This window comes from Diceros bicornis, chromosome 9, assembly GCF_020826845.1.
Source record: "Diceros bicornis minor isolate mBicDic1 chromosome 9, mDicBic1.mat.cur, whole genome shotgun sequence".
Lineage (NCBI taxonomy): Eukaryota > Metazoa > Chordata > Mammalia > Perissodactyla > Rhinocerotidae > Diceros > Diceros bicornis.
In genome coordinates this window covers 15,230,637-15,254,295 of record NC_080748.1, presented here as the reverse complement: position 1 = coordinate 15,254,295, position 23,659 = coordinate 15,230,637, and the positions used below count along the sequence as shown (strand labels likewise).

General features: G+C 38.4%; 2 protein-coding genes across 4 annotated transcripts in view; one reads left to right on the top strand and one right to left on the bottom strand.

The window, feature by feature from the left end:
- The window catches only part of BRCA2 (BRCA2 DNA repair associated), a 99,416-nt gene that overhangs the window by 2,404 nt on the left and 73,353 nt on the right, over positions 1-23,659 (bottom strand). The gene's annotated exons all lie outside the window — the stretch shown is intronic.
- N4BP2L1 (NEDD4 binding protein 2 like 1) overlaps positions 1-23,659 on the top strand; it is a 36,372-nt gene that overhangs the window by 9,678 nt on the left and 3,035 nt on the right. For 2 of the 3 annotated variants that reach the window (XM_058547978.1, XM_058547979.1), the window contains exons 2-3: positions 21,828-21,955; positions 22,267-22,355. In XM_058547978.1, coding sequence (XP_058403961.1) covers positions 21,828-21,955; positions 22,267-22,355 — 217 coding nt within the window. The remainder of the gene's footprint in view (positions 1-21,827; positions 21,956-22,266; positions 22,356-23,659) is intronic. The other variant, XM_058547980.1, reaches the window with a different exon arrangement.

The following is a 23,659-nucleotide window of genomic DNA, read 5'->3' as shown; positions in this document are numbered from 1 at the left end:
TATACTTATCTATTGCAAAATGATTATCACTATAGTGTTAGCTAACACCCCTATTGTGTCACATAATTACCATTTCTTTTTTGTGGTGAGAACATTTAAGATCTATTCTCTCAGCAACTTTCAAGTATATAATACAGTATTAACTATAATTATCATGGTGTACATTAGATCTCCAGACCTTATTAATCTTATAATTGGAAGTTTGTACCCTTTGACCAACATCTCCCCAATTCCCCCACCCCTCAGCCCCTGGTAACCACCGCTCTACTGTCTCTACTCGCTTTACTCTCTTCCTTCGTTAAATTTATTCCTCTACTCTCTGTTTCCATGAGTTCAACTTTTTTAGATTCCACGTGTAAGTGAGATCATATGTATTTGTCTTTCTCTGTCTGATTTATTTCACTTAGCATAATGCCCACGTTGTTGCAAATGGCAGGATTTTCTTTTTTCTCATGGCTGAATAATAGTCCATAGTGTGTATGTATATGTAATATATATACTTTATATACTACATCTTCTTTATCCATTCATCTGTTGACGGACACTTAAGCTGTTTCCATATCTTGGCTATTGTAAATAATGCTGCTATGAGTATGGGTGTGCAGATAACTCTGAGATTCTGTTTTCATTACCTTTGGATATGTAACCAGAAGTGGGATTGGTGGATCATAGAGTAATTCTATTTTTAATTGTTTTTTTGTTTAATCTTGGTTTATTGCTACAGATTACATATTCTTACAACCATAAAAATTAAAGAAAATACTTTGTAACATCCAGTACTCTTGTTTATTTCCAGGGTGGAAACGTAGTAACTTTTTTTTTTTTGGTGAGGAAGATCAGCCCTGAGCTAACATCCATGCTAATCCTCCTCTTTTTGCTGAGGAAGACTGGCTCTGAGCTAACATCTATTGCCAATTTTCCTCCTTTCTTTCCCCAAAGCCCCAGTAGATAGTTGTATGTCATAGTTGCTGTATGTGGGACGCGACCTCAGCATGGCCGGAGAAGCAGTGCGTTGGTGCGCGCCCGGGATCCCAACCCGGGCCACCAGTAGCAGAGCGCGCGCACTTAACCGATAAGCCACGGGGCCGGCCCTGTAGTCATTTTGTAAAGATGTTTGCTGACTTCAGTACCCATGAATATGCTTTAAAAATATGTGTGTATATATATAGTATTTAATTACAGACCCATTTTGGTAAATTCTATTATTATGATTATTGTTATTATTACTATTCTTTTTCTAATATACCATCATTTCTCACCTGGAATACTGCAATAACTCTGCTTTCACTTTTGTTTCCTTATTATGTAATATTTTTTATTTTTCATTATGCAATATTTTTTTTATTGATGTTTTAATAGTTTTTAACATTGTGAAATTTTGGGTTGTACATTTTTGTTTGTCCATTACCATATATATGACTCCCTTCACCACTTGTGCCCACCCCCATTGCCCCTGGTAATCACAATACTGATTTGTCTGTCCCTCTGTTGGTTTATATTCCACGTATGAGTGAGATCATACAGTGTTTGTCTTTCTCCTTCTGGCTTACTTCACTTAACATAATACCCTCCAGGCCCATCCATGTTGTTGCAAATGGGATGATTTTGTCTTTTTTTATCGCTGAGTAGTATTCCATTGTATATATATACCACATTTTCTTTTTTTTTTTTTAAAGATTTTATTTATTTATTTTTTCCCCCAAAGCCCCAGCAGATAGTTGTATGTCATAGCTGCACATCCTTCTAGTTGCTGTATGTGGGACGTGGCCTCAGCATGGCCGGAGAAGCGGTGCATCGGTGCATGCCCGGGATCCGAACCCGGGCCGCCAGCAGCGGAGCGCGTGCACTTAACCGCTAAGCCACCGGGCTGGCCCTATACCACATTTTCTTAATCCAGTCATCAGTCGAGGGACACTTAGGTTGCTTCCACTTCTTGGCTATGGTGAATAATGCTGCAGTGAACATAGAAGTGCATAAGCCTCTTTGGATTGTTGATTTCAGGTTCGTTGGATAGATTCCCAGTAGTGGGATGGCTGGGTCATAGGGCATCTCTATTTTTAATTCTTTGAGGAATCTCCATACCGTTTTCCATAGAGGCTGCATGAGTTTGCATTCCCACCAGCTGTATATGAGGGTTCCTGTTTCTCCACATCCTCTCCAACACTTGTTTTTCGTCTTGGTGATTATAGCCATTCTAATGGGCGTGAGGTGATATCTTAGTGTTGTTTTGATTTGCATTTCCCTGATGATTAGTGATGTTGAACATCTTTTCATGTGCCTATTGGCCATCTGTATACCTTCTTTGGAGAAGTGTCTGTTCATTTCCTCTGCCCATTTTTTGATCGAGTTGTTTGTTTTTTTGTTGTTCAGTTGTGTGAGTTCTGTATATATTATGGAGATCAACCCCTTGTCAGATGTATGTTTTGCAAATATTCTCTCCCAGCTGGTGGGTTGTCTGTTCATCTTGATTCTGGTTTCGTTTGTCTTATAGAAGCTCTTTAATCTGATAAAGTCCCACTTGTTTATTTTTTCTTTAGTTTCCCTAGTCTGAGTAGGCATGTCATCCGAAAAGATTCCTTTATGACCAATGTCAAATAGTGTGTTGCCTATATTTTCTTCTATGAGTTTTATAGTTTCAGGTCTCAACTTCAGGTCTTTGATCCATTTTGAGTTAATTTTTGTGAATGGCGATAGCAGATGGTCCACTTTCATTCTTTTGCATGTGGCTGTCCAGTTTTCCCAACACCACTTATTGAAGAGACTTTCCTTTCTCCGTTGTATGTTCTTAGCACCTTTGTCGAAAATTAGCTGTCTGTATATGTGTGGTTTTATTTCTGGGCTTTCAATTCTGTTCCATTGATCTGTGTGTCTGTTTTTGTACCAGTACCATGATGTTTTGATTACTATTGCTTTGTAGTATGTTTTGAAGTCAGGGCTGCTTTGTTGTTTTTTCTTAGGATTTCTTTAGCTATTCGGGGTCTTTTGTTGCCCCATATAAATTTTAGTATTCTTTTTTCTACTTCTGTGAAGAATGTCATTGGGATTCTGATTGGAATTGCATTGAATCTGTAGATTGCTTTAGGTAATATAGACATTTTAACTATGTTTATTCTTCCAATCCACGTGTATGGGATATCTTTCCATTTCTTTATGTCATCATTGATTTCTTTCAATAATGTCTTGTAGTTCTCATTGTATAGGTCATTCACCTCCTTGGTAAGATTTATTCCTAGGTATTTTATTCTTTTTGATGCAATTGTAATGGTATTATCTTTTTGAGCTCTCTTTCTGTTAGTTCATTATTAGCATACAGAAATGCAACTGATTTTTTAAGTTGATTTTGTACCCTGCAACTTTGCTGTAGTTGTTGATTATTTCTAATAGTGTTCCAATGGATTCTTTAGGGTTTCCTACATATAAAATCATGTCATCTGCAAATAGTGAGAGTTTCACTTCTTCGTTACCTGTTTGGATTCCTTTTATTCCTTTTTCTTGCCTAATTGCTCTGGCTAAAACCTCCAGTACTATGTTGAACAGGAGTGGTGAGAGTGGGCAGCCCTGCCTCATTCCTGTTCTCAGAGGAATGGCTTTCAGTCTTTCCCCGTTGAGTATGATATTGGCTGTGGGTTTGTCATAAATAGCCTTTATTATATTGAGGTACTTTCCTTCTATTCCCATTTTGTTGAGAGTTTTTATCATAAATGGATGTTGTATCTTGTCAAATGCCTTCTCTGCATCTATTGAGGTGACCATGTGGTTTTTCTTCTTTGTTTTGTTGATGTGATGTATCACGTTGATTGATTTATGGATGTTGAACCATCACAGCATCCCTGATGTAAATCCCACTTGATCATGGTGTATGATGTTTTTAATGTATTGCTGTATTCAGTTTGCCAATATTCTGTTGAGGATTTTTGCATCTATGTTCCTCAGCGATATTGGCCTGTAATTTTCTTTCTTTGTATTGTCTTTGTCTGGCTTTGGTATCAGGGTGATGTTGGCCTCGTAGAATGATTTAGGAAGTGTTCCATCTTCCTCTATTTTTTGGAATAGTTGGAGAAGGATGGGTATTAAATCTTCTTTGAATGTTTGGTAAAATTCACCAGAGAAGCCATCTGGTCCTGGACTTTTATTTTTTGGGAGGTTTTTGATTACTGTTTCAATCTCTTTACTTGTGATTGGTCTATTCAGATTCTCCATTTCTTCTTGGTTCAGTTTTGGGAGGTTGTATGAGTCTAGAATTTATCCATTTCTTCTAGATTGTCCAATTTGTTGGCATATAATTTCTCATAGTATTCTCTTATAATCCTCTGTATTTCTGTGGTATCCGTTGTAATTTCTCCTCTTTCATTTCTAATTTTATGTACTTGAGCCTTTTCTCTTTTTTTCTTAGTAAGCCTGGCTAAGGGTTTGTCAATTTTGTTTATCTTCTCAAAGAACCAACTCTTTGTTTCATTAATCCTTTCTACTGTTTTTTTGGTCTCAATTTCATTTATTTCTGCTCTGAATTTTATTATTTCTCTCTTTCTGCTGACTTTGGGCTCTGTTTGTTCTTTTTCTAGTTCTGTTAGGTGTAATTTAAGGTTGCTTATTTGGGCTTTTTCTTGTTTATTAAGGTGGGCTTGTATCGCTATGAGTTTCCTTCTAGGACTGCTTTTGCTGCATCTCATGGTTTGGTATGGCATATTTTCATTTTCGTTTGTTTCCAGATAGTTTTTGATTTCTCCTTAATTTCATCAATGATCCATTGGTTGCTCAGTAGCATGTTGTTTAATCTCCACATTTTTGTCACTTTCCCAGTTTTTTCTCATGGTTCATTTCCAGTTTCATAGCATTATGGTCTGAAAAGATGCTTGTTATGATTTCAATCTTCTTAAATTTATTGAGGCTTGCTTTGTTTCACAACACATGGTCTAGCCTTGAGAATGTTCCATGCGCACTTGAGAAGAATGTGTAGTCAGCTGTTTTTGGATGGAGTGCTCTGTATATGTCTACTAGGTCCATCTCGTCCAGTTTTTCATTTAAGTCTACTATTTCTTTATTGACTTTTTTTTTTATTGATGTTTTAATGGTTTTTAACATTGTGAAATTTTGGGTTGTGCATTTTTGTTTGTCCATCACCATATGTATGACTCCCTTCACCCCTTGTGCCCACCCCCTACCCTCCACCCCCCACCCGCACTGCCCCTGGTAACCACAGTACAGTTTTCTCTGTCCATGTGTTGGTTTATATTCCACATATGAGTGAGATCATACCGTGTTTGTCTTTCTCTTTCTGGCTTATTTCACTTAACATAATACCCTCCAGGCCCATCCATGTTGTTGCAAATGGGACAATTTTGTCTTTTTTTATGGCTGAGTAGTATTCCATTGTATATATATACCACATTTTCTTAATCCAGTCATCAGTCAAGGGACACTTAGGTTGCTTCCACTTCTTGGCTATGGTGAATAGTGCTGCAATGAACATAGGGGTGCATAAGCCTCTTTGGATTGTTGATTTCAGGTTCATTGGATAGATTCCCAGTAATGAGATGGCTGGGTCATAGGGCATCTCTATTTTTAATTCTTTGAGGAATCTCCATACCGTTTTCCATAGAGGCTGCATGAGTTTGCATTCCCACCAGCTGTGTATGAGGGTTCCTGTTTCTCCACATCCTCTCCAACACTTGTTGTTTTTTGTCTTGGTGATTATAGCCATTCTAATGGGCGTGAGGTGGTATCTTAGTGTTGTTTTGATTTGCATTTCCCTGATGATTAGTGATGTTGAACATCTTTTCATGTGCCTATTGGCCATCTGTATATCTTCTTTGGAGAAGTGTCTGTTCATTTCCTCTGCCCATTTTTTGATCAGGTTGTTTGTTTTTTTGTTGTTCAGTTGTGTGAGTTCTTTATATATTATGGAGATCAACCCCTTGTCAGATGTGTGTTTTGCAAATATTCTCTCCCAGCTGGTGGGTTGTCTGTTCATCTTGATTCTGGTTTCGTTTGTCTTATAGAAGCTCTTTAATCTGATAAAGTCCCACTTGTTTATTTTTTCTTTAGTTTCCCTAGTCTGAGTAGGCATGTCATCTGAAAAGATTCCTTTATAACCAATGTCAAATAGTGTGTTGCCTATATTTTCTTCTATGAGTTTTATAGTTTCAAGTCTCACCTTCAGGTCTTTGATCCATTTTGAGTTAATTTTTGTGAATGGCGATAGCAGATGGTCCACTTTCATTCTTTTGCATGTGGCTGTCCAGTTTTCCCAACACCACTTATTGAAGAGACTTTCCTTTCTCCATTGTATGTTCTTAGCACCTTTGTCGAAAATTAGCTGTCTGTATATGTGTGGTTTTATTTCTGGGCTTTCAATTCTGTTCCATTGATCTGTGTGTCTGTTTTTGTACCAGTACCATGATGTTTTGATTACTATTGCTTTGTAGTATGTTTTGAAGTCAGGGCTGCTTTGTTGTTTTTTCTTAGGATTTCTTTAGCTATTCGGGGTCTTTTGTTGCCCCATATAAATTTTAGTATTCTTTTTTCTACTTCTGTGAAGAATGTCATTGGGATTCTGATTGGGATTGCATTGAATCTGTAGATTGCTTTAGGTAATATAGACATTTTAACTATGTTTATTCTTCCAATCCACGTGTATGGGATATCTTTCCATTTCTTTATGTCATCATTGATTTCTTTCAATAATGTCTTGTAGTTCTCATTGTATAGGTCCTCTTTATTGACTTTTTGTCTGGATGATCTATCCATTGATGTAAGTGGGGTATTAAGATCCCCTACTATTATTGTGTTGTTGTTAATGTTTCCTTTTAGGTTTGTTAATAGTTGCTTTATGTACATTGGTGCTCCTATGTTGGGTGCATATATATTTATAAGTGATATGTCTTCTTGGTGGAGTGTCCCTTTTATCATTATATATTTCCCTTCTTTGTCTTTTTTAACCTGTTTTATCTTGAAGTCTACTTTGTCTGATATGAGTATGGCAACACCTGCTTTCTTCTGTTTGCCATTAGCTTGAAGTATTGTCTTCCATCCTTTCACTCTGAGCCTGTGCTTGTCTTTAGAGCTAAGATGTGTTTCCTGGAGGCAGCATATTGTTGGGTCTTGCTTTTTAATCCATCTTGCCACTCTGTATCTTTTGATTGGAGAGTTCAATCTATTTACATTTAGGGTAATTATTGATATATGAGGGCTTAATGTTGCTGTTTTGTCACTTATTTTCTGTTTTTTTTGCGTTTCCCTTGTTTCTTATCCCATTTGTTTTGGACTGCCAATTCAGTTTGGTTGTTCTGTCTTATGACTCTTCTAGTTTTCTCTTTGTTTATCATATGTGGTTTTGTTTTGATTATTTGTTTAGTGGTTACCTTGAAGTTTGTGTAAAAAATTTTGTGTATGAGATATTCCATTATCTAATGGCCCTCTATTTCCTTATACTAAGTCAATTCAATCACTTTCCTCTTCCCCTTCTAAGTCGTTCTTGTTATACCTTATTCTATCTTGTGTTGTGGCTGTGTGTTTACAGTGATGAGGTTAAATTTATGTTTGGTGAATTCCTTCCTTTGATCTTTGATTTTAGTATTTAAGTGGTTGCTAACCTATTCCGGTAAAGATCTACTATTTTTCTGAGTTTATCTACCTATTTTTCTCCTTGCTCCAAGCTTTGTATTCCCTTTCTCTTCTTTTTTTCAGGGCTGAGGGCCTTCTTGAGTATTTCTTGTAGTGGGGGGTCTCGTGGCCATGAACTCCCTTAGCTTTTGTTTATCTGGGAGAGTTACTATTTCTCCATCATATTTGAAGGATATTTTTGCTGGATAGAGTATTCTTGGCTGAAAGTTTTTGTCTTTCAGTATTTTGAATATATCATTCCAGTCTCTCCTAGCCTGTAAAGTTTCTGTTGAGAAATCCGCTGAGAGCCTGATGGGAGTTCCTTTTTTTTTTTTAAGATTTTATTTATTTATTTTTTTTCCCCCCCAAAGCCCCAGTAGATAGTTGTATGTCATAGCTGCACGTCCTTCCAGTTGCTGTATGTGGGATGTGGCCTCAGCATGGCTGGAGAAGCGGTGCGTTGGTGCGCACCTGGGCTCCGAACCCGGGCCGCCAGCAGCGGAGCGCGCGCACTTAACCGCTAAGCCACGGGGCTGGCCCCGGGAGTTCCTTTGTATGTTATTTTTTGTTTTTGTCTAGCTGCCCTTAATATTGTTTCTTTGTCATTGACTCTGGCTAGCCTTACCACTAGGTGTCTTGGAGAGGGCCTTTGCCTGTTGATATATTTAGGTGACCTGTTGGCTTCGCTTACTGGTATTTCCTGCTCCTTCCCCAGATTTGGGAAATTCTCAGCTATTATTTCCTTGAATAGGCTCTCTGTTACTCTTTCCCTCTCTTCTCCCTCAGGAATACCTATAATTCTTATGTTACATTTCCTAATAGAGTCAGATATTTCTCAGAGACTTTCTTCATTTCTTTTTAGTCTTAGTTCTCTCTCCTCTTCCATCTGGAGCATATCTATATTCCTATCCTCTAAAATGCTAATTCTTTCCTCCATATTGTCAGCTCTGTTCTTTAAAGATTCCAGATTCTCCTTTATCTCCTCCATTATGTTCTTCATCTCCATCAGCACTGATTGGTTTTTCTTTATGATTTCAATCTCTTTTGTGAATAAACTCCTAATCTCATTGAATTGTTTGTCTGTGTTGTCTCGTATTTTGTTGAGTGTTTTTATGATAGCTATTTTGAAATCTCTGTCATTTAGATTATGGATTTCTGTGTCTTCAGGGTTGGTTTCTGGGTGCTGGTCATTTTCCTTCTGGTCTGGTGATTTCATGTATCTTTGCATTGTGGTCCTTGTGTTGGCTTTGTTTTTCCTCATCCTGGAAATCTCTGGTTTGCAATTTCCACCCGCCGCCACTGTGTGGTGGTAAAGGGCTGTGTAATATAAGCCCCCTGCGCTCTGCTGCGTTTTTTCCGCTGTAATCTGCAGGTCAGATCGCTTGGTCTGGTCTGGTCGGCTGAGCTGCAGGGTCTGGTTTGTGGGGGGGTGGGAGGCTCTCTCTTTTGCCCTCTGGGTCCCTGGCATGGGGGGCTTCTCTTCGCCCCTCCTTATCCACTCTCTGGGGTGCTCAGATGTTGATGGTAGCCCTGTGGCTTGCTCTTCTGAGTCCTCTGTGTGGGAGTTTCCCACTGGCTGAGAGAGCCCGAAGAGCTATGGTTTCCCCGCTGAGGGCCGCCCCTGCCCCCTCTCTGGGAGCCGCGCAGACCAGGATTGCTGATCTGATGGTGCAGGAGAGGAGTTCTCCTTGCTCCGGGGGCCCAGCACTTTCCACTCTCAGATGTGCAGCAGTGTGGATCTTTCCGATCTTGCTTTTCACTGTCGGGGATTCCGTTGTTGGTCTGTGACTATTCCTTTTGTTGTATCTTATCGGGGGAAGACTTCACGGGAAAGCTCACTCCACCATGATGCTGATGTCACTATTTTTAATTTTTTGAGGAACCGCCATACTGTTTTCCATAGTGGTTGCACCAATTTACATTCCCACCAACAGTGCACAAGAGTTCCCTTTTCTCCACAGCCCCATTAATACTTGTTTTCGCTTGTCTTTTTGATGATAGCCATTCTAACAGGTGTGAGGAGATATCTCATTGTGGTTTTGGTTTGCATTTTCCTGCTGATTAGTGATATCGAGCATCTTTTCATGTACCTGTTTGCTGTTTATATATCTTCTTTGCAAAAATGTCTATTCAGCTCTTCTGCCCATTTTTTAATTGGGCTATTTTGTGTTATTTTGCTATTGAGTTGTATGAGTTATTTATATATTTTAGATATTAACCCCTTATTAGATATATAATTTGCAAATATTTTCTTCCATTTGGTAGGTTGCCGTTTCATTTTGTTGTTTCTTTTGCTGTGCGAGAGCTTTTTGGTTTGATGTAGTCCCACTTGTTAATTTTTGCTTTTGTTGCCTTTGCTTTTCATGTCATATCCCAAAATATCGTTGCCAAGACCAATGTCAAGGAGCTTTTTCCCTGTTTTCTTCTAGGGGTTTATGGTTTCAGGTCTTATGTTTAAGTTTTTATCCATTTTGAGTTAATTTTTGTGAGTGGTGTAAGATGAGGGATCCATTTTCATTCTTCTGCATGTGGTTATCTGGTTTTCCCAACACCATTTATTGAAGAAACTATCTTTTCCCCACTCAGTATTCTTGGCTCTCTTGTCAAATATTAGTTGACTGTATATATGAGGGTTTATTTCTGGGCTCTTGATTGTGTTCCATTGGTATATTTCTATGCTAGTACCTTTTTTTATGCTAGTACCATACTGTTTTGGTTTCTATAACTTTGTACTATTGTTTGAAATTAGGAAGTGTGATGCCTCCAGCTTTGATCTTCTTTCTCAGGATTACTTTGGCTTTTTTCAGGGTCTTTTGTGGTTCTGTATAAATTTTAGGATTGTTTTTTCTATTTCTGTGAAATGCCATTGGAATTTTGGTAGGGATTGCATTGAATCTGTAGAGGGCTTTGGGTAATATGGACATTTTAACAATATTAATTCTCCCAATCCATGAACATGGAATATCTTTCCATTTTTGTGTCTTCTTCAATTTCTTTCATCAAAGTCTTGTAGTTTTCAGTGTACAGATCTTTCACTTCCTTGGTTGAATTTATTCCTAAGTATTTTATTGTTTTGAATGCAATTGTGAATGGGATTGTTTTCTTTATTTCTTTTTCAGATGTTTTGTTGTTAGTGTACGGAAATGCAACTGGTTTCTGTATGTTGATGTTGTGCCCACTCACTGGTCTTAATTTCTTCATCTGTAACATGGGGATTACTAACAGTACTTGTCTCAGAGGTGTATTTGAGCATTATATGAGAGATGTGAAGCCATTATAATAGTGCTTGGAGCACAATAAGCACTTAATAAATGTTAGGTATGTTTATTATTGTACTGATAATGGAGAACTACATAGCATTTAAAAGGAATGGACTGAGTCTATATATCAACATGAATAGATCTAAAATATATAATTTTCCTTCATTTATTCATTCAACAATATTTATTGAATGCCTACTTTGTTTTAGACAGTGTTCTAGGTACTTGGGAGTCATCAGAGAACAAAACAAGAGATCCTGCTCTCATGGACCTTATATGCCAGAGGGAGAGAAATGGCTGTAAACCTTTTTTTTTTAATTAATTTATTTTATTGATGTTTTAATAGTTTTTAACTGTGAAATTTTGGGTTGTACATTTTTGTTTGTCCATCACCATATATATGTCTCCCTTCACCCCTTGTGCCCGCCCCCCACCCCCATTGCCCCTGGCAACCACAATACAGTTTTCTCTGTCCATGTGTTGGTTTATATTCCACATATGAGTGAGATCATACAGTGTTTGTCTTTCTCTTTCTGGCTTACTTCACTTAACATAATACCCTCCAGGCGCATCCATGTTGTTGCAAATGGGACAATTTTGTCTTTTTTTATGGCTGAATAGTATTCCATTGTATATATGTACCATATCTTCTTGATCCAATTGTCAGTCAAGGGACGCTTGGGTTGCTTCCACTTCTTGGCTATAGTGAATAATGCTGCAATGAACATAGGGGTGCATAAGCCTCTTTGGATTGTTGATTTCAGGTTCGTTGGATAGATGCCCAGTAGTGGGATAGCTGGATTATAGGGTATCTCTATTTTTAATTCTTTGAGGAATCTCCATACCGTTTTCCATAGAGGCTGCATGAGTTTGCATTCCCACCAGCTGTGTATGAGGGTTCCTGTTTCTCCACATCCTCTCCAACACTTGTTGTTTTTTGTCTTGGTGATTATAGCCATTCTAATGGGCGTGAGGTGATATCTTAGTGTTGTTTTGATTTGCATTTCCCTGATGATTAGTGATGTTGAACATCTTTTCATGTGCCTATTGGCCATCTGTATATCTTCTTTGGAGAAGTGTCTGTTCATTTCCTCTGCCCATTTTTTGATCAGGTTGTTTGTTTTTTTGTTGTTCAGTTGTGTGAGTTCTTTATATATTATGGAGATCAACCCCTTGTCAGATGTATGTTTTGCAAATATTCTCTCCCAGCTGGTGGGTTGTCTGTTCATCTTGATTCTGGTTTCGTTTGTCTTATAGAAGCTCTTTAATCTGATAAAGTCCCACTTGTTTATTTTTTCTTTAGTTTCCCTAGTCTGGGTAGGCATGTCATCTCAAAAGATTCGTTTTTGACCATTTTTTGTTTATTGCAGTAACATTGGTTTATAACATTGTATAAATTTCAGGTGTACATCATTATACTTCTATTTCTGCATAGATTACATCATGTTCACCACCCAGATACTAATTACAACCTATCACCACACACATGTGCTGAATTATCCCTTTCACCCTCCTCCCTCCCCCTTTCCCCTCTGGTAACCACCAATCCAATCTCTGTCTCTATGTGTTTGTTTGTTGTTATTATCTACTACTTAATGAGTGAGATCATATGGTATTTGACCTTCTCCCTCTGACTTATTTCACTTTGCATAATACCCTCAATGTCCAACGGATGTAAACTTTAAGGAGATTGTATGTTATGTTAGAAGGTGATGAGTGCTGTGGAAAAGGGAAAAGAGAAGTAGAGTAAAGGTGTTTGGGAATGCCGGAGTTAAGGTGGGGGGTTGGTTGAATTTTAAGCCAACAAAACAAATATGCGAAAATGTTAACAATTATCAGCTCCAGGTGGTGGGTATACAGGTGTTTGATATATACATATAAAGAAAATTTTTTTGCCTCTCTATATATTTACAATTTTTTTCCTCAAAAATTCTATGATAAAAGAAAAATGATAATAAGGAGTCTACATATGAAAGGAGTTGGCTAAGAAGCAGAAACAAATTCTAAAGGAGCTAAATGAGATATATTTTTTAAAAAGAATCTAAAGTAAATGTTGGAATTTTAAAGTCCATTAAAGATAGAGATGAGCAGAATCACAATGCAGGAAATCAAACAGTAACGTAGAAGACAAATGTGAGAATAAATATAACTGAATAAAACCAGAATAAACATAACCAAAGCAACAATTACAGACATCATAGAACATATTTCTGAGTTGAAGACTTGAAAGTGATAAAAAATAAATTCAATACCTAGACATATACCGGTAAGATTGTTGCAAAAGGTGTTAATTAACTACTCATACTTCCTTAGTTCCTTTGTGTTAGGTATGGCAATGTGCCAACCTTACAACTACGTTTCGAGTCTCCCTTGCCTCTTTCTGCTGTGTCGAATATAAATACGAAAGCTGGAGCTGCAGTGGCGCCCTCTGTCCACCAGGAGGCGCAGGACGGAAGAATGAATGAATGGAAGCCAAGCGCTAAAAAAGATGGCAGACACAGATTTAATGTATACATGGGAGGGAAAAAGAAAAAAAGAAAGATGGTGGACACCTGGGTTCATGTTGACCTGGGTCCATGTAATACAGCCTTGGATTCTACCTCTGGATTTTTCACACATGATATATATGTATATAAATTTTTAGAAAGCCACTGTTATCTGAGTTTTCTGTTAAATGCAATTGAACCCACTTCTAACTGAAACAAATCTGAAGTATAAACATCTGTGGGGAAGGATTGTAATCCAGTAATTCTCATCCAGCCAACTTGCTAATGTATGAAGACCACAGAAGGGCTTTCTCAGATCCACAAGAACTCACAAAGCGTGTAAGACCCATGTGCCTTTGACTCTGTATAGACCGGGAAGGAAATTCTGGCATCCCACATCCAAGCGTCTAAACCTGGGCCGGTTATTTAACCTCTTGAACCCTTAGTTTCTTTATCTAAAACTAGAGAAAACATTATTTACTTTATAAAATTGTTATAAAGGTTAAGGAGAGATAATATATGCCAAGCTCTTGGATTAGTGCTTAGCACTCTTGAAAAAAAAGAAAATTTATTGGAACAACCACTTTAGCCTACCATGAGAAGAATCCAAGACATCAAGAAGGGACTATCCTTTTATTTGATATTTTTCAGAAATGTCTCTCCAACAAAATAAGAAAATAAAAGTATAAATTTTATAAAGGAAAGATTCACCACTACTGAATATAATCAATAAGATGAGAAAATATTGAAAAAGCAGATAATGAAGAACTTATACATCAAGCTTAATGGAACAAAATAGAAAGTCTAATAACAGGCCTAATTATTTGTTATTATTTAGTATATAATAAAAAGTATTTCAAAACAATGAGGAATTGACGAATTATTCAGTCAATGGTTTGGGGAGAACCAGGTTCCCACATGGAAAAAAAAAGAATTAAGTTAGATCCTTAACCAATGCCATATACAAAATAAAATTTTAGATGGATTTCGGAGTAAAATGTAATAGAACAAAAATGAATGTTTACATAACCTTGGGGTGGGAAAGACTTGTAAATGTATCATCAAAGGCAGAAAGTAGAATAAAAACATGTGACTAGAAAAATTTCTAAAAATTTACACTTTTATGTTAGAGTTTATTATAAACAAAATTAAAAAGTAATTGATGTACTCAAGAAATTTTCATATTTAATAAGAAAGAGATAAACCTCCCAATAAGGAGGTTTTATTAACAGTCAGACAAAGGACACGAAAATGCACCTGACAAAAGAATATCTCTAAATGACCAGCACACATAACAAAAAATATTTAATCTTGCTGGTAATCAATTTAGTTTGTCCCCAACAAACTAAATGCCTAAAACTGTGTCATAATCATTAAAAATAGTGTTAGAGAATAAGGGGGCTGGCCCGGTGTCATAGTGGTTAAGTTCGTGTGCTCCACTTTGGTGGCCCAGGGTTTGCGGTTTCAAATCCCGGGCGTGGACCCATGCACAGCTCATCAAGCCATGCTGTGGCGGCATCCCACATACAAAATAGAGGAAGATGGGCACAGATGTTAGCTCAGAGCCAGTCTTCCTCAGCAAAAAAAAGAGGAAGATTGGCAACAGATGTTAGCTCAGGGACAATCTTCCTCACCACGCACACACAAAAAAAGAATTATGTTACAGAATAATATTTCACGAGGTGGGAAATAATTGCTATGGAAATAAGTTTAGTGAAAAGTTGGTATGCTCTACATTGTGTTTCTGTTTTTAGGTAACAAAAAATCAAATGAAAAAAAGAGAAATTCTGTCTACCCACCTACCTCTTTCTCTATCTCCTGAAAAGAAGATCAGAATGTTAATTATTTTTTAGATAGAGGAATATATTTTTTGCAGTTTTCTGTTTCAAAATACTCTGCAGTGAATGTGTATTTCCTTGCCAATTAGAAAGGAAAAGCAATATTTTTAAGGTTTGTGTAGAGAAAGACACTGGAGCCAGCTTGAAGGGGTACCTGCTGGCCAAATTTGGGACTATTTGATCATCGTACAGAATGAGGATGGTAAGGATTATTAAAAGGGAGGGGAAGAAAGCTCTTCTTTACAAGACAACGCCGCCTGGTAAATATGGAAGAAATTACATAATGAGAAAAGCAGTATTCTGCAATTCCCAATGTAATCATTGATTCAGGCAGTGATCAGCAATGACTGTAAAGATCACTGAGGGAAAGGTGGTTGGGGAGCAGGATTGTTATGTGGGGCCTCACAGTTTCACAGTTTGCTCCTGCACATTACCCAGTATCACAAGGGAAGCCCATGCACCTTTACAATGCAGCCATCCGGCTGACACCGCCTTTTAGCCAAGTGATCAAAGCCTGATGGTACAAACTGTCATCGTGTACAATCAGAAGTACGCAAACATCACCTCTGTACTTTCCTTCCAAAAATGTTTAACCTGGCTAATCATGAGGAAACAATCCAACAAACCCAGAATGTGGGGCATTCTCAAGCCTGGTGACCTGGACTCTTCATAAAGGGAAACCAAAGAGGACACGAGGACAGTTCTAGATTAAAAGTCACTAAAGAGACATAATAACCAAATGCAGTACTTGAACCTAGGAAAGATATTATTGGGACCATTGGGGAAATTTAAAAATCTATTAACATTAGCTATTATAGGGTCGGCCCTGTGGCTTAGCGGTTAAGTGCGCACGCTCCGCTGCTGGCGGCCCAGGTTCGGATCCCGGGCGCGCACCGATGCAATGCTTCTCCGGCCATGCTGAGGCCGCGTCCCACGTGCAGCAACTAGAAGGATGTGCAGCTATGACACACAACTATCTACTGGGGCTTTGGGGGAAAAAATAAATAAATAAAATTATGAATTGAATGAAAAAAAAACATTAGCTATTATAAATTAATGTTAATTTTTACGTGTGATAATGGTATTATGTAGGAGAATGTTCTTATTCATAGGAGATACTTTGACAAAGAATTTAGGAACAAAGGTTCATGATGTCTGCAACTTATTTTCAAATCGTTTATCAAAAATACACATGTGAGGGCCCAGTCCTGTGGCCAAGTGGTTAAAGTTCTGCCCACTTGGCTTCTGTGGCCCAGGTTTGCAGGTTCAGATCCCGGGCGGGGACCTACTCCGCTCATCAGCCATGCTGTGGAGGTGTCCCACATACAGAAAAATAGAGGAGGACTGGCACGGATGGTAGCTCAGGGCGACTCTTCCTCAGAAAGAAAAAAAACGTGAGAGACATAAAATAAGTGAGGCGAAATGTTAACAACTAGTGACTGTAGATGAAGTGTAAGCAGTGTTCATTGTATTATTTTTCAACTTATTTCTATAGGTTTGAACATCTTCTTTCTTTTTTTGTGTGTGTGAGGAAGATCAGCCCTGAGCTAACATCCAATGGCAATCCTCCTCTTTTTTGCTGAGGAAGATTGGCTCTGGGCTAACATCCTGCCCATCTTCCTCTACTTTATGTGGGACGCCGCCACAGCATGGCTTGACGATCGGCGCGTTGGTGCACGCCCGGGATCAAAACCTGGGCTACCAGCAGCGGAGCATGTGCACTTAACTGCTACGCCACTGGGCCGGCCCCGTGAGCATTTTCTTAATATAAAAGGTGATGGGGAAACAAAAGTTCAGGTGGAAATAAGGAGAGGGAAAAGTATAGAATAAATGAGGCTTAAGGGACATGGCAACCAAATGCAATGTGTGGATCTTGTTGGCTCTTGATTCCAACAAACCAATGGTAGGAATACGTTTATGAGACAATCAGGGGAATTTGAACACTGATGAGATATTTGGTGAAATGAAGTAGGAAGCAGATGAAACAAGACTAGCCATATGATGATAATTGTGGAAGCAGGGCCGTGGGTACATGGGGAATGATTATATTATTCTGTTTACTTTTGCATATTTGAAAATTTCTGTAATAAAAAGTTGGGAGTACAACTCAAAATTACGTAGCTGGACTTTGTCAGTGAGTGAGTGACTAACAGATATCTAAATATATTTTCATGGTTCTCCATTATGAAATAAACAATTACACAGACGAATGATAAGTTGTGAAATGAAGATTAGTACCTCAGTTTCTCTCATAGTAGCAATTTTAAGTGAATTTGGGGGGAAGCTGGGGAGGTGAAGATTATGTGGAAGTAATTGTCTTTCTATTTTTTCCCTTTTCTTTTATTTTCATTCTCTCAATTTCCCTAATGCATGAGGCTCCTGACCACCATAAAGAAAGCTAGAGCTGGGGCATTATCCTCATCACTTCTGAAGCTGATGGAATGGTATTTATTGCTTCCACTTAAGTTTGGGTATCTCAAGATTGTCTGTTGAATCAGTTCTTTATTTAGGAGAGATTTTATTGTCCTGCGTATTCAAGATGCTACCATGGCTGCCAGTGCTAATTTAACATCAGGTGAAGATAAAACAAGTTTTTGAAGGAATGATCATTCAGGGAGATCATCCCCACCCCATCCCCCCCAAATTCCATTAGAGCTGTAACGCTGTAAAGGTGAAAAACTCATATTTTTGACTGCCCGTTTGTTAGGAGGAGCAGGTAGGCTGCACTCAGATATGTCTTAGGAACGGCGAGCAGCCCCACAGTGGTCCTGAACAATTTAACTTTTACTCTAAGGTAAAATTTTGCCATCAAGAAGGGCAGTAGTTTTTTTGTTGTGTTTTGTTTTTGTTTTCTAGAAGGGAATACAATTCAAATGAAATGTGAATTGGATACTCCTGCCTTAAAGCTTTTTTAAAGGAAACATTAGAGAGTATTAATTTCCAATAGATAATATAAACCATAAAGAGGAAAACAAGAGTAGAAAAGGCTATGTTTATGAAAAGAAAAATTCAACTCTGAAATTGGTGAAAAATCCAAGCAAAACCTATGAGTGGCAGACTTAAGAGGAAAACCAGTGAAACCACATTTAGAAAGATATCAAATCTGGACCAAAAAGAAAACAAAGGATCTTAGAACCAATATCCACAGTTGTTTAACTTAATACACAAAAGATAAGGAAAATAAGTTATACACTATTATTTAACGTCTGAACGTAGCTTTTATCATTTAGACTGGATAATATTGATGGAAATAATTTAAAAAATGTTCACAAATATAAAATACAGATACCTGAAAATGCATTTAGTGCTGCCCTTAGATTTTTTCTAAGGTGTCTTTACAATAACTGTTTGCACTGGAGGTTCAAGTTTGGATTTATGATTTGGGCTTTTCAGTTTGAGTATCTTTCAAGTCAAATAAAAGGCATTTATAAGGAATTATGCAAATTTGTTTCATCAAGTCTTCTTTATACTTTTCTTTCATGTCACTTCCTATAACTGTGGTGGATTTAAAATGGCCACATTTTCTTTGCTACCTCTTCCATTCTTTGTTTTCCTACCCTTTCAATGTGGGCCAGCATAGTGATGTGCTTTGACAAATAGAATGTGGTGGAAGCCTAGCAGCTTCCACTGTTGCCCTCTTGAAATACTGGTTTGTGAAGAGGCCTGGGTTAGCTTCCTTGAGGACGAGAGAGCACGTGGATGGAGAGCCAGCTGACAGGCAGCACCACCACCATGTGGATGGGCCTCTTAGACCCTCCGCCCCCTCACTGGTCAGGTGCCTGTGGCTGCATGCGTGGTCCCAGGCAAGACCAGCAGAACTGCTCAGCTGAGCCCAACCCAAATTGCTGACCCACAGAATAAGTTCATTCCCTTTCCGCACAATAGAGTCCCCAGTATCTGAGGATAACTACATATATCACTTTTATCATCTGTTCTCAGCTTCAACACCCCACATTCCTTCGATGATTTTGCTCATCTGACATGGTTGTTTTCAGACCTTATATTTACCTGGTCACTCTTCTCCAGACATATTCCAGCTTGCTAAATTTCTCTTTAAATTGCGTAGCACTCAGAATCGAAAGTGCTTCAAATACAATGTGCCACGTTTAACCCATAGTGTCTTTGTTCTTGTCTTTCCCTAAAGCCCCTTGCTCTGCACACGCCCTTTAGCATTAGCTTCCTCCTCCTACCTCCAGTGCTCTTAACTCCTTCCCTAAGAGGCAGAGTTGTCCTCATCCCTCAAGGTCCAAGTCAGACGTGGTCTCCTCGACAGTGCTTTGCTGTCAGAACATGTTGTTCCCGACCTCAGGTTCTTGGAGGATCTCTTGTGCAGCTCCTGTCATTGTGCGTTAGGCCCGCTGTGTAGGGTCTGGCTCCTGGGCTAGGCTGTGAATTCCTTGAGAGCAGCTACTCTCTCTTTGTACCTTAACACTTCATATAGTACTTGGCAGATGTTGAGTGCTCAATAAATGTTTAATGAGTTGGATAATTATCTAATATTCTTTGGGTATTAAAATATATTATCTTCTGGTCCACATTTTCCCATAAGTCTATCAAGAGAGACTGTCAGATTCCTGTTTATATCAGGATTTAAGATTCTGTCCATTGAATTTCCCTGCTTACCACCACAGCCCATCCAAAAGAAAATATATTTAATTCGGAATTACTTTTTCAGCTATCTATGCTGCTTTCTTTTTAAATGCTATTAAGCCTTCCAAAGAGTTTTGACAGAGATTTTTATTTGTTTACTCTTTCTGGAATGTGTTTACTCATTTTTTTTAAATTTTATTTATTTTTTTCCCCCAAAGCCCCAGTAGATAGTTGTATGTCATAGCTGCACATCCTTCTAGTTGCTGTATGTGGGACGCGACCTCAGCACGGCCAGAGAAGCGGTACGTCGGTGCGCGCCGGGGATCCGAACCCCGGGCCATCAGTAGTGGAGTGCGCATACTTAACCGCTAAGCCACGGGGCCGGCCCTGTTTACTCATTTTTGAAAATTGAGGCATTTGCCTTATTTTGGTCTTTCATCTCTCCCTCATGGACTGCATACTCTCTAATTCACTTGCAGTAATTGCAAGATTACGTACACACTCTGATGTATTTTACTACTGTGGTATGTAAGCAGTCTGGGTTGGCAAATTTGACCTCATTTGTTATTATTATTAATAAAATCACAGTACTTTACATTTGTAAAGTTCTTTACCATTTGCAAAATGTTTTCCCTTACCTTCCTCATTTGAGCCTCACTGGAAGCTCTGTTTAATAAGTATTGATTATTATTTATATTTTTCAGTCAAGGAAACAACTTAGAGAAACAGATCACATGACTGGATAGTGAAGAGTCAAGAATTGAACCAAAGTTTGCAGAGCAACTTAGGTGCTTAGTATCTGCAGGTCCGGTGCTTTATGTTTAATTTTTTCTTTCTTGATGGAAGATAATTATTCTTGATGGAGAAGAACAAACAACAAAGTGTTGAATAGCTCTGCTTTCTCTTTGTATTTCCCGCCCTTGTCATTCTCCAATATTTTTTCTTCCAACTTTTAAATATCTTTTTATTCTGAGCCTTGCCATTTGGTCGTGTATTCTGTTTGCCTGTTGCATTTGTTTTGAAGTTAGAATTACACCCGTGAGTCTGTAGGAAAAAGAGAAGACACGTACACTCATTGTGTCAGGTGCTGCGTTCAGTGTTTTCCCACGTGATGAGATCGTCATCGTAACCTAGCAAGATAGCTAGGTTCCTCAATCTTTACGGATGAGGAAAGGAGGCTGAGAGATTTACCCACTTACTACCTAGCATGATATCCATCTTCTCCCAAAAAACAGTCTGAGTAAGGATTTTAAGTAGAAACATCTTCTCTTTGAAGTTATTTTGTGCAGAACTTTTTTTTTTTTGCTTTAAAGGGGGGACTCCATAATGGTTTTTCTTTTTTCTGTAATATGTTCATATTTAGAGAGAGTGACAGAGGTTTAGGAAGGCATTGGCAATGCTGGGTCTACCTCTTTCCTTCTGCTGTTGTGCTTTTCTTTCATTTGGTTTAGGTCACTGTTAAAACATAAACATGTTACCTAATAGGTAGGGGTCACACACACATCACTTTTGTCTACATTTCATACCTCAGCAAGAACTACTTTCTCATATGGGTCCTTACAGAGAACAGAGCTCCAGGGAGATGGGACCCAAGACAGGTGAGAGTTTAGGGGGCAGAGGGAAGGGCTGCAGCATGGGGGCATGGCACCAGCGGGCAGGTCTCAGGGAAGGGCATGGGGCATCACAGAAGAATGGTGTGGTGGTGCCCACAAGGACTGGTGCCCACGAGGAGAGACTGTTATCATGCCCTCAACTGAGCCGCCAGAGTTTCGTCTACAATCAGTCCTGGTTGCTGCAGAAGTGGCAGTGACCAGCACTTCTTAGTTTCAAGGATGGGCAATACACACAGCCGCCTCTTACTCCTCTCCTGCCTCCTATTAAGGAGTAGTACCTTCTAGAGATAATAAGCATCTGTCTTTTTAAGTGAATTTCAACAACTCAAAACCTGGTGGTCTCATAATTATAAACTGCTAAATGTTAGAGATGGAAGGAAATAATTTCTATTATGACAATGCATAGTTATAAAATAATCTTATTTCCCCACTTTCCAGACAATTGCAACACGACTTTCCCAGGGCCCTGATTTTCAGCACGGATGATTTTTTCTTCAGGGAAGATGGTGCCTATGAGTTCAATCCTGACTTCCTGGAGGAAGCTCATGAATGGAACCAGAAAAGAGGTGATCAATTCCCTTCCAAACTCCTGGGAAATCCTGTTGTGCACATAGATTGTAGCTGCTGCAGAATGAATAAGTATTATTAAAGGAGTTTAATAAAAATTTCTGCCATTTTTTTCCCCAAACAGAACGCCAGAGCATGACCTCCCTAGATTCCAGGAAAAGGAAAATTATTGCTAATGGGTTCTGAAATAGGTGGCATTCAAGTTGTGTGATGAGGACATCCTGTAATAAAAATAACAAAATATGGAGTACGCTTACCCTTCTCTCTGATTGTTGCGTGTTGTTCACTGTTATATAACATTGTGTTGCAGCAAGAAAAGCAATGAGGAATGGCATATCCCCCATTATTATTGATAATACCAACCTCCACGCCTGGGAAATGAAGCCCTATGCAGTCATGGTAGGAAGAAGTATCATTCTGAATTTTCAGTTATGGACATTTTGTGAGAAAGTTGAAACATTTGTTCTTTCCTCTTTTCTCATCTCCCATGATCTCATATTTATTAACAGTAGTTCTCTCAGGGAGTAGGTAAAGAGGTTTTATTTTAGTGTTTCTCTGCTGTTCAATGGCTGAAATTTGCTGAGATACTAATATCTCAGAGTACAATTTTTAAATGGTCCTTGGTCTGAATTCTTGATAGCTTTTCTGTCTTGGTGGTTTTCCTGAGGGAAGGTGTACATAGGAGCACCCGCTGAAACTTGCAGAGAAATATGGGTCTAGATGGTGCTACCCACAGAGTTGTAGATCATGTTAACAGGACAGTCTGTCCTCGGAAGCCAAGGATTTCAGTACTGTGTAGTGTTGCTGCAGGGAAGTTCCAGAACAGAACTCTTTAGTTTAAAAACAGATTTAGGACTAGAATACAAATATAAATACACATATAAAGATAACTCAATTCTCCATTGTCAGAATTAATAGAAAAGAACAGTAGATGAATAAAACAGTGTGCACATTTTTCTTTAATTTTGAAATTTTGTCTGATCTTTTTTCAGACATATTTCATCTCTTATGCTAATAAGTTTTCATTCCCTATTGGGTATAGAAAGGATTAAAGATCCAGAAACACACAGGGGCAGGAAGAAGACAGCAGAGTATTCTACTTTTGTCACATGTAATCCCCACCTGGTTCACTGTAAAGTGAATATCTCCAAAACGGGGTTCATGGCAGTCTATTTTTAGGCTTCTTTTAAAATTTTGGGCAAAATAGCTTAGACACAGGTGTGTTTCTCTCTAACTGTACTTTCATCAGTTTGACTTAGGCCCGGATCGTGGGACTTTGGTGAATGCAGGAAAGAAGGCGCATCAGTGCTGAGGTTACGTCAGTTCACGGAGAGAAATGAATAGGGACGTGAAGGGTGCACTTCATTACAGCCTAAGTCAAACCCAAGAGGAGGGTTAACTGAGAGTGGCTGAAGGGAAGTCAATGTGCTGTTTATTTTGTATGTTCTGGATATGCACAATCTTTTTCAGCCATCCACAGCTATTAGTAAGACCCAGAAATTAGATAATTTCCATATAGGATATTTGAATCCTTCCTTAATTAGAAGTGTTCATCTAAAGAATGAAGAGGAAATCTTTTTGCTTGGCTCTTTTCATTCTGTATTTTATAACACAACAAATAATAGTGATAATAGAAAGTTCAGTTTGAAAAAAAAAGTAGTAATTTATGTATGGAAAAACTATTTGGATGTTTATATGGAAAC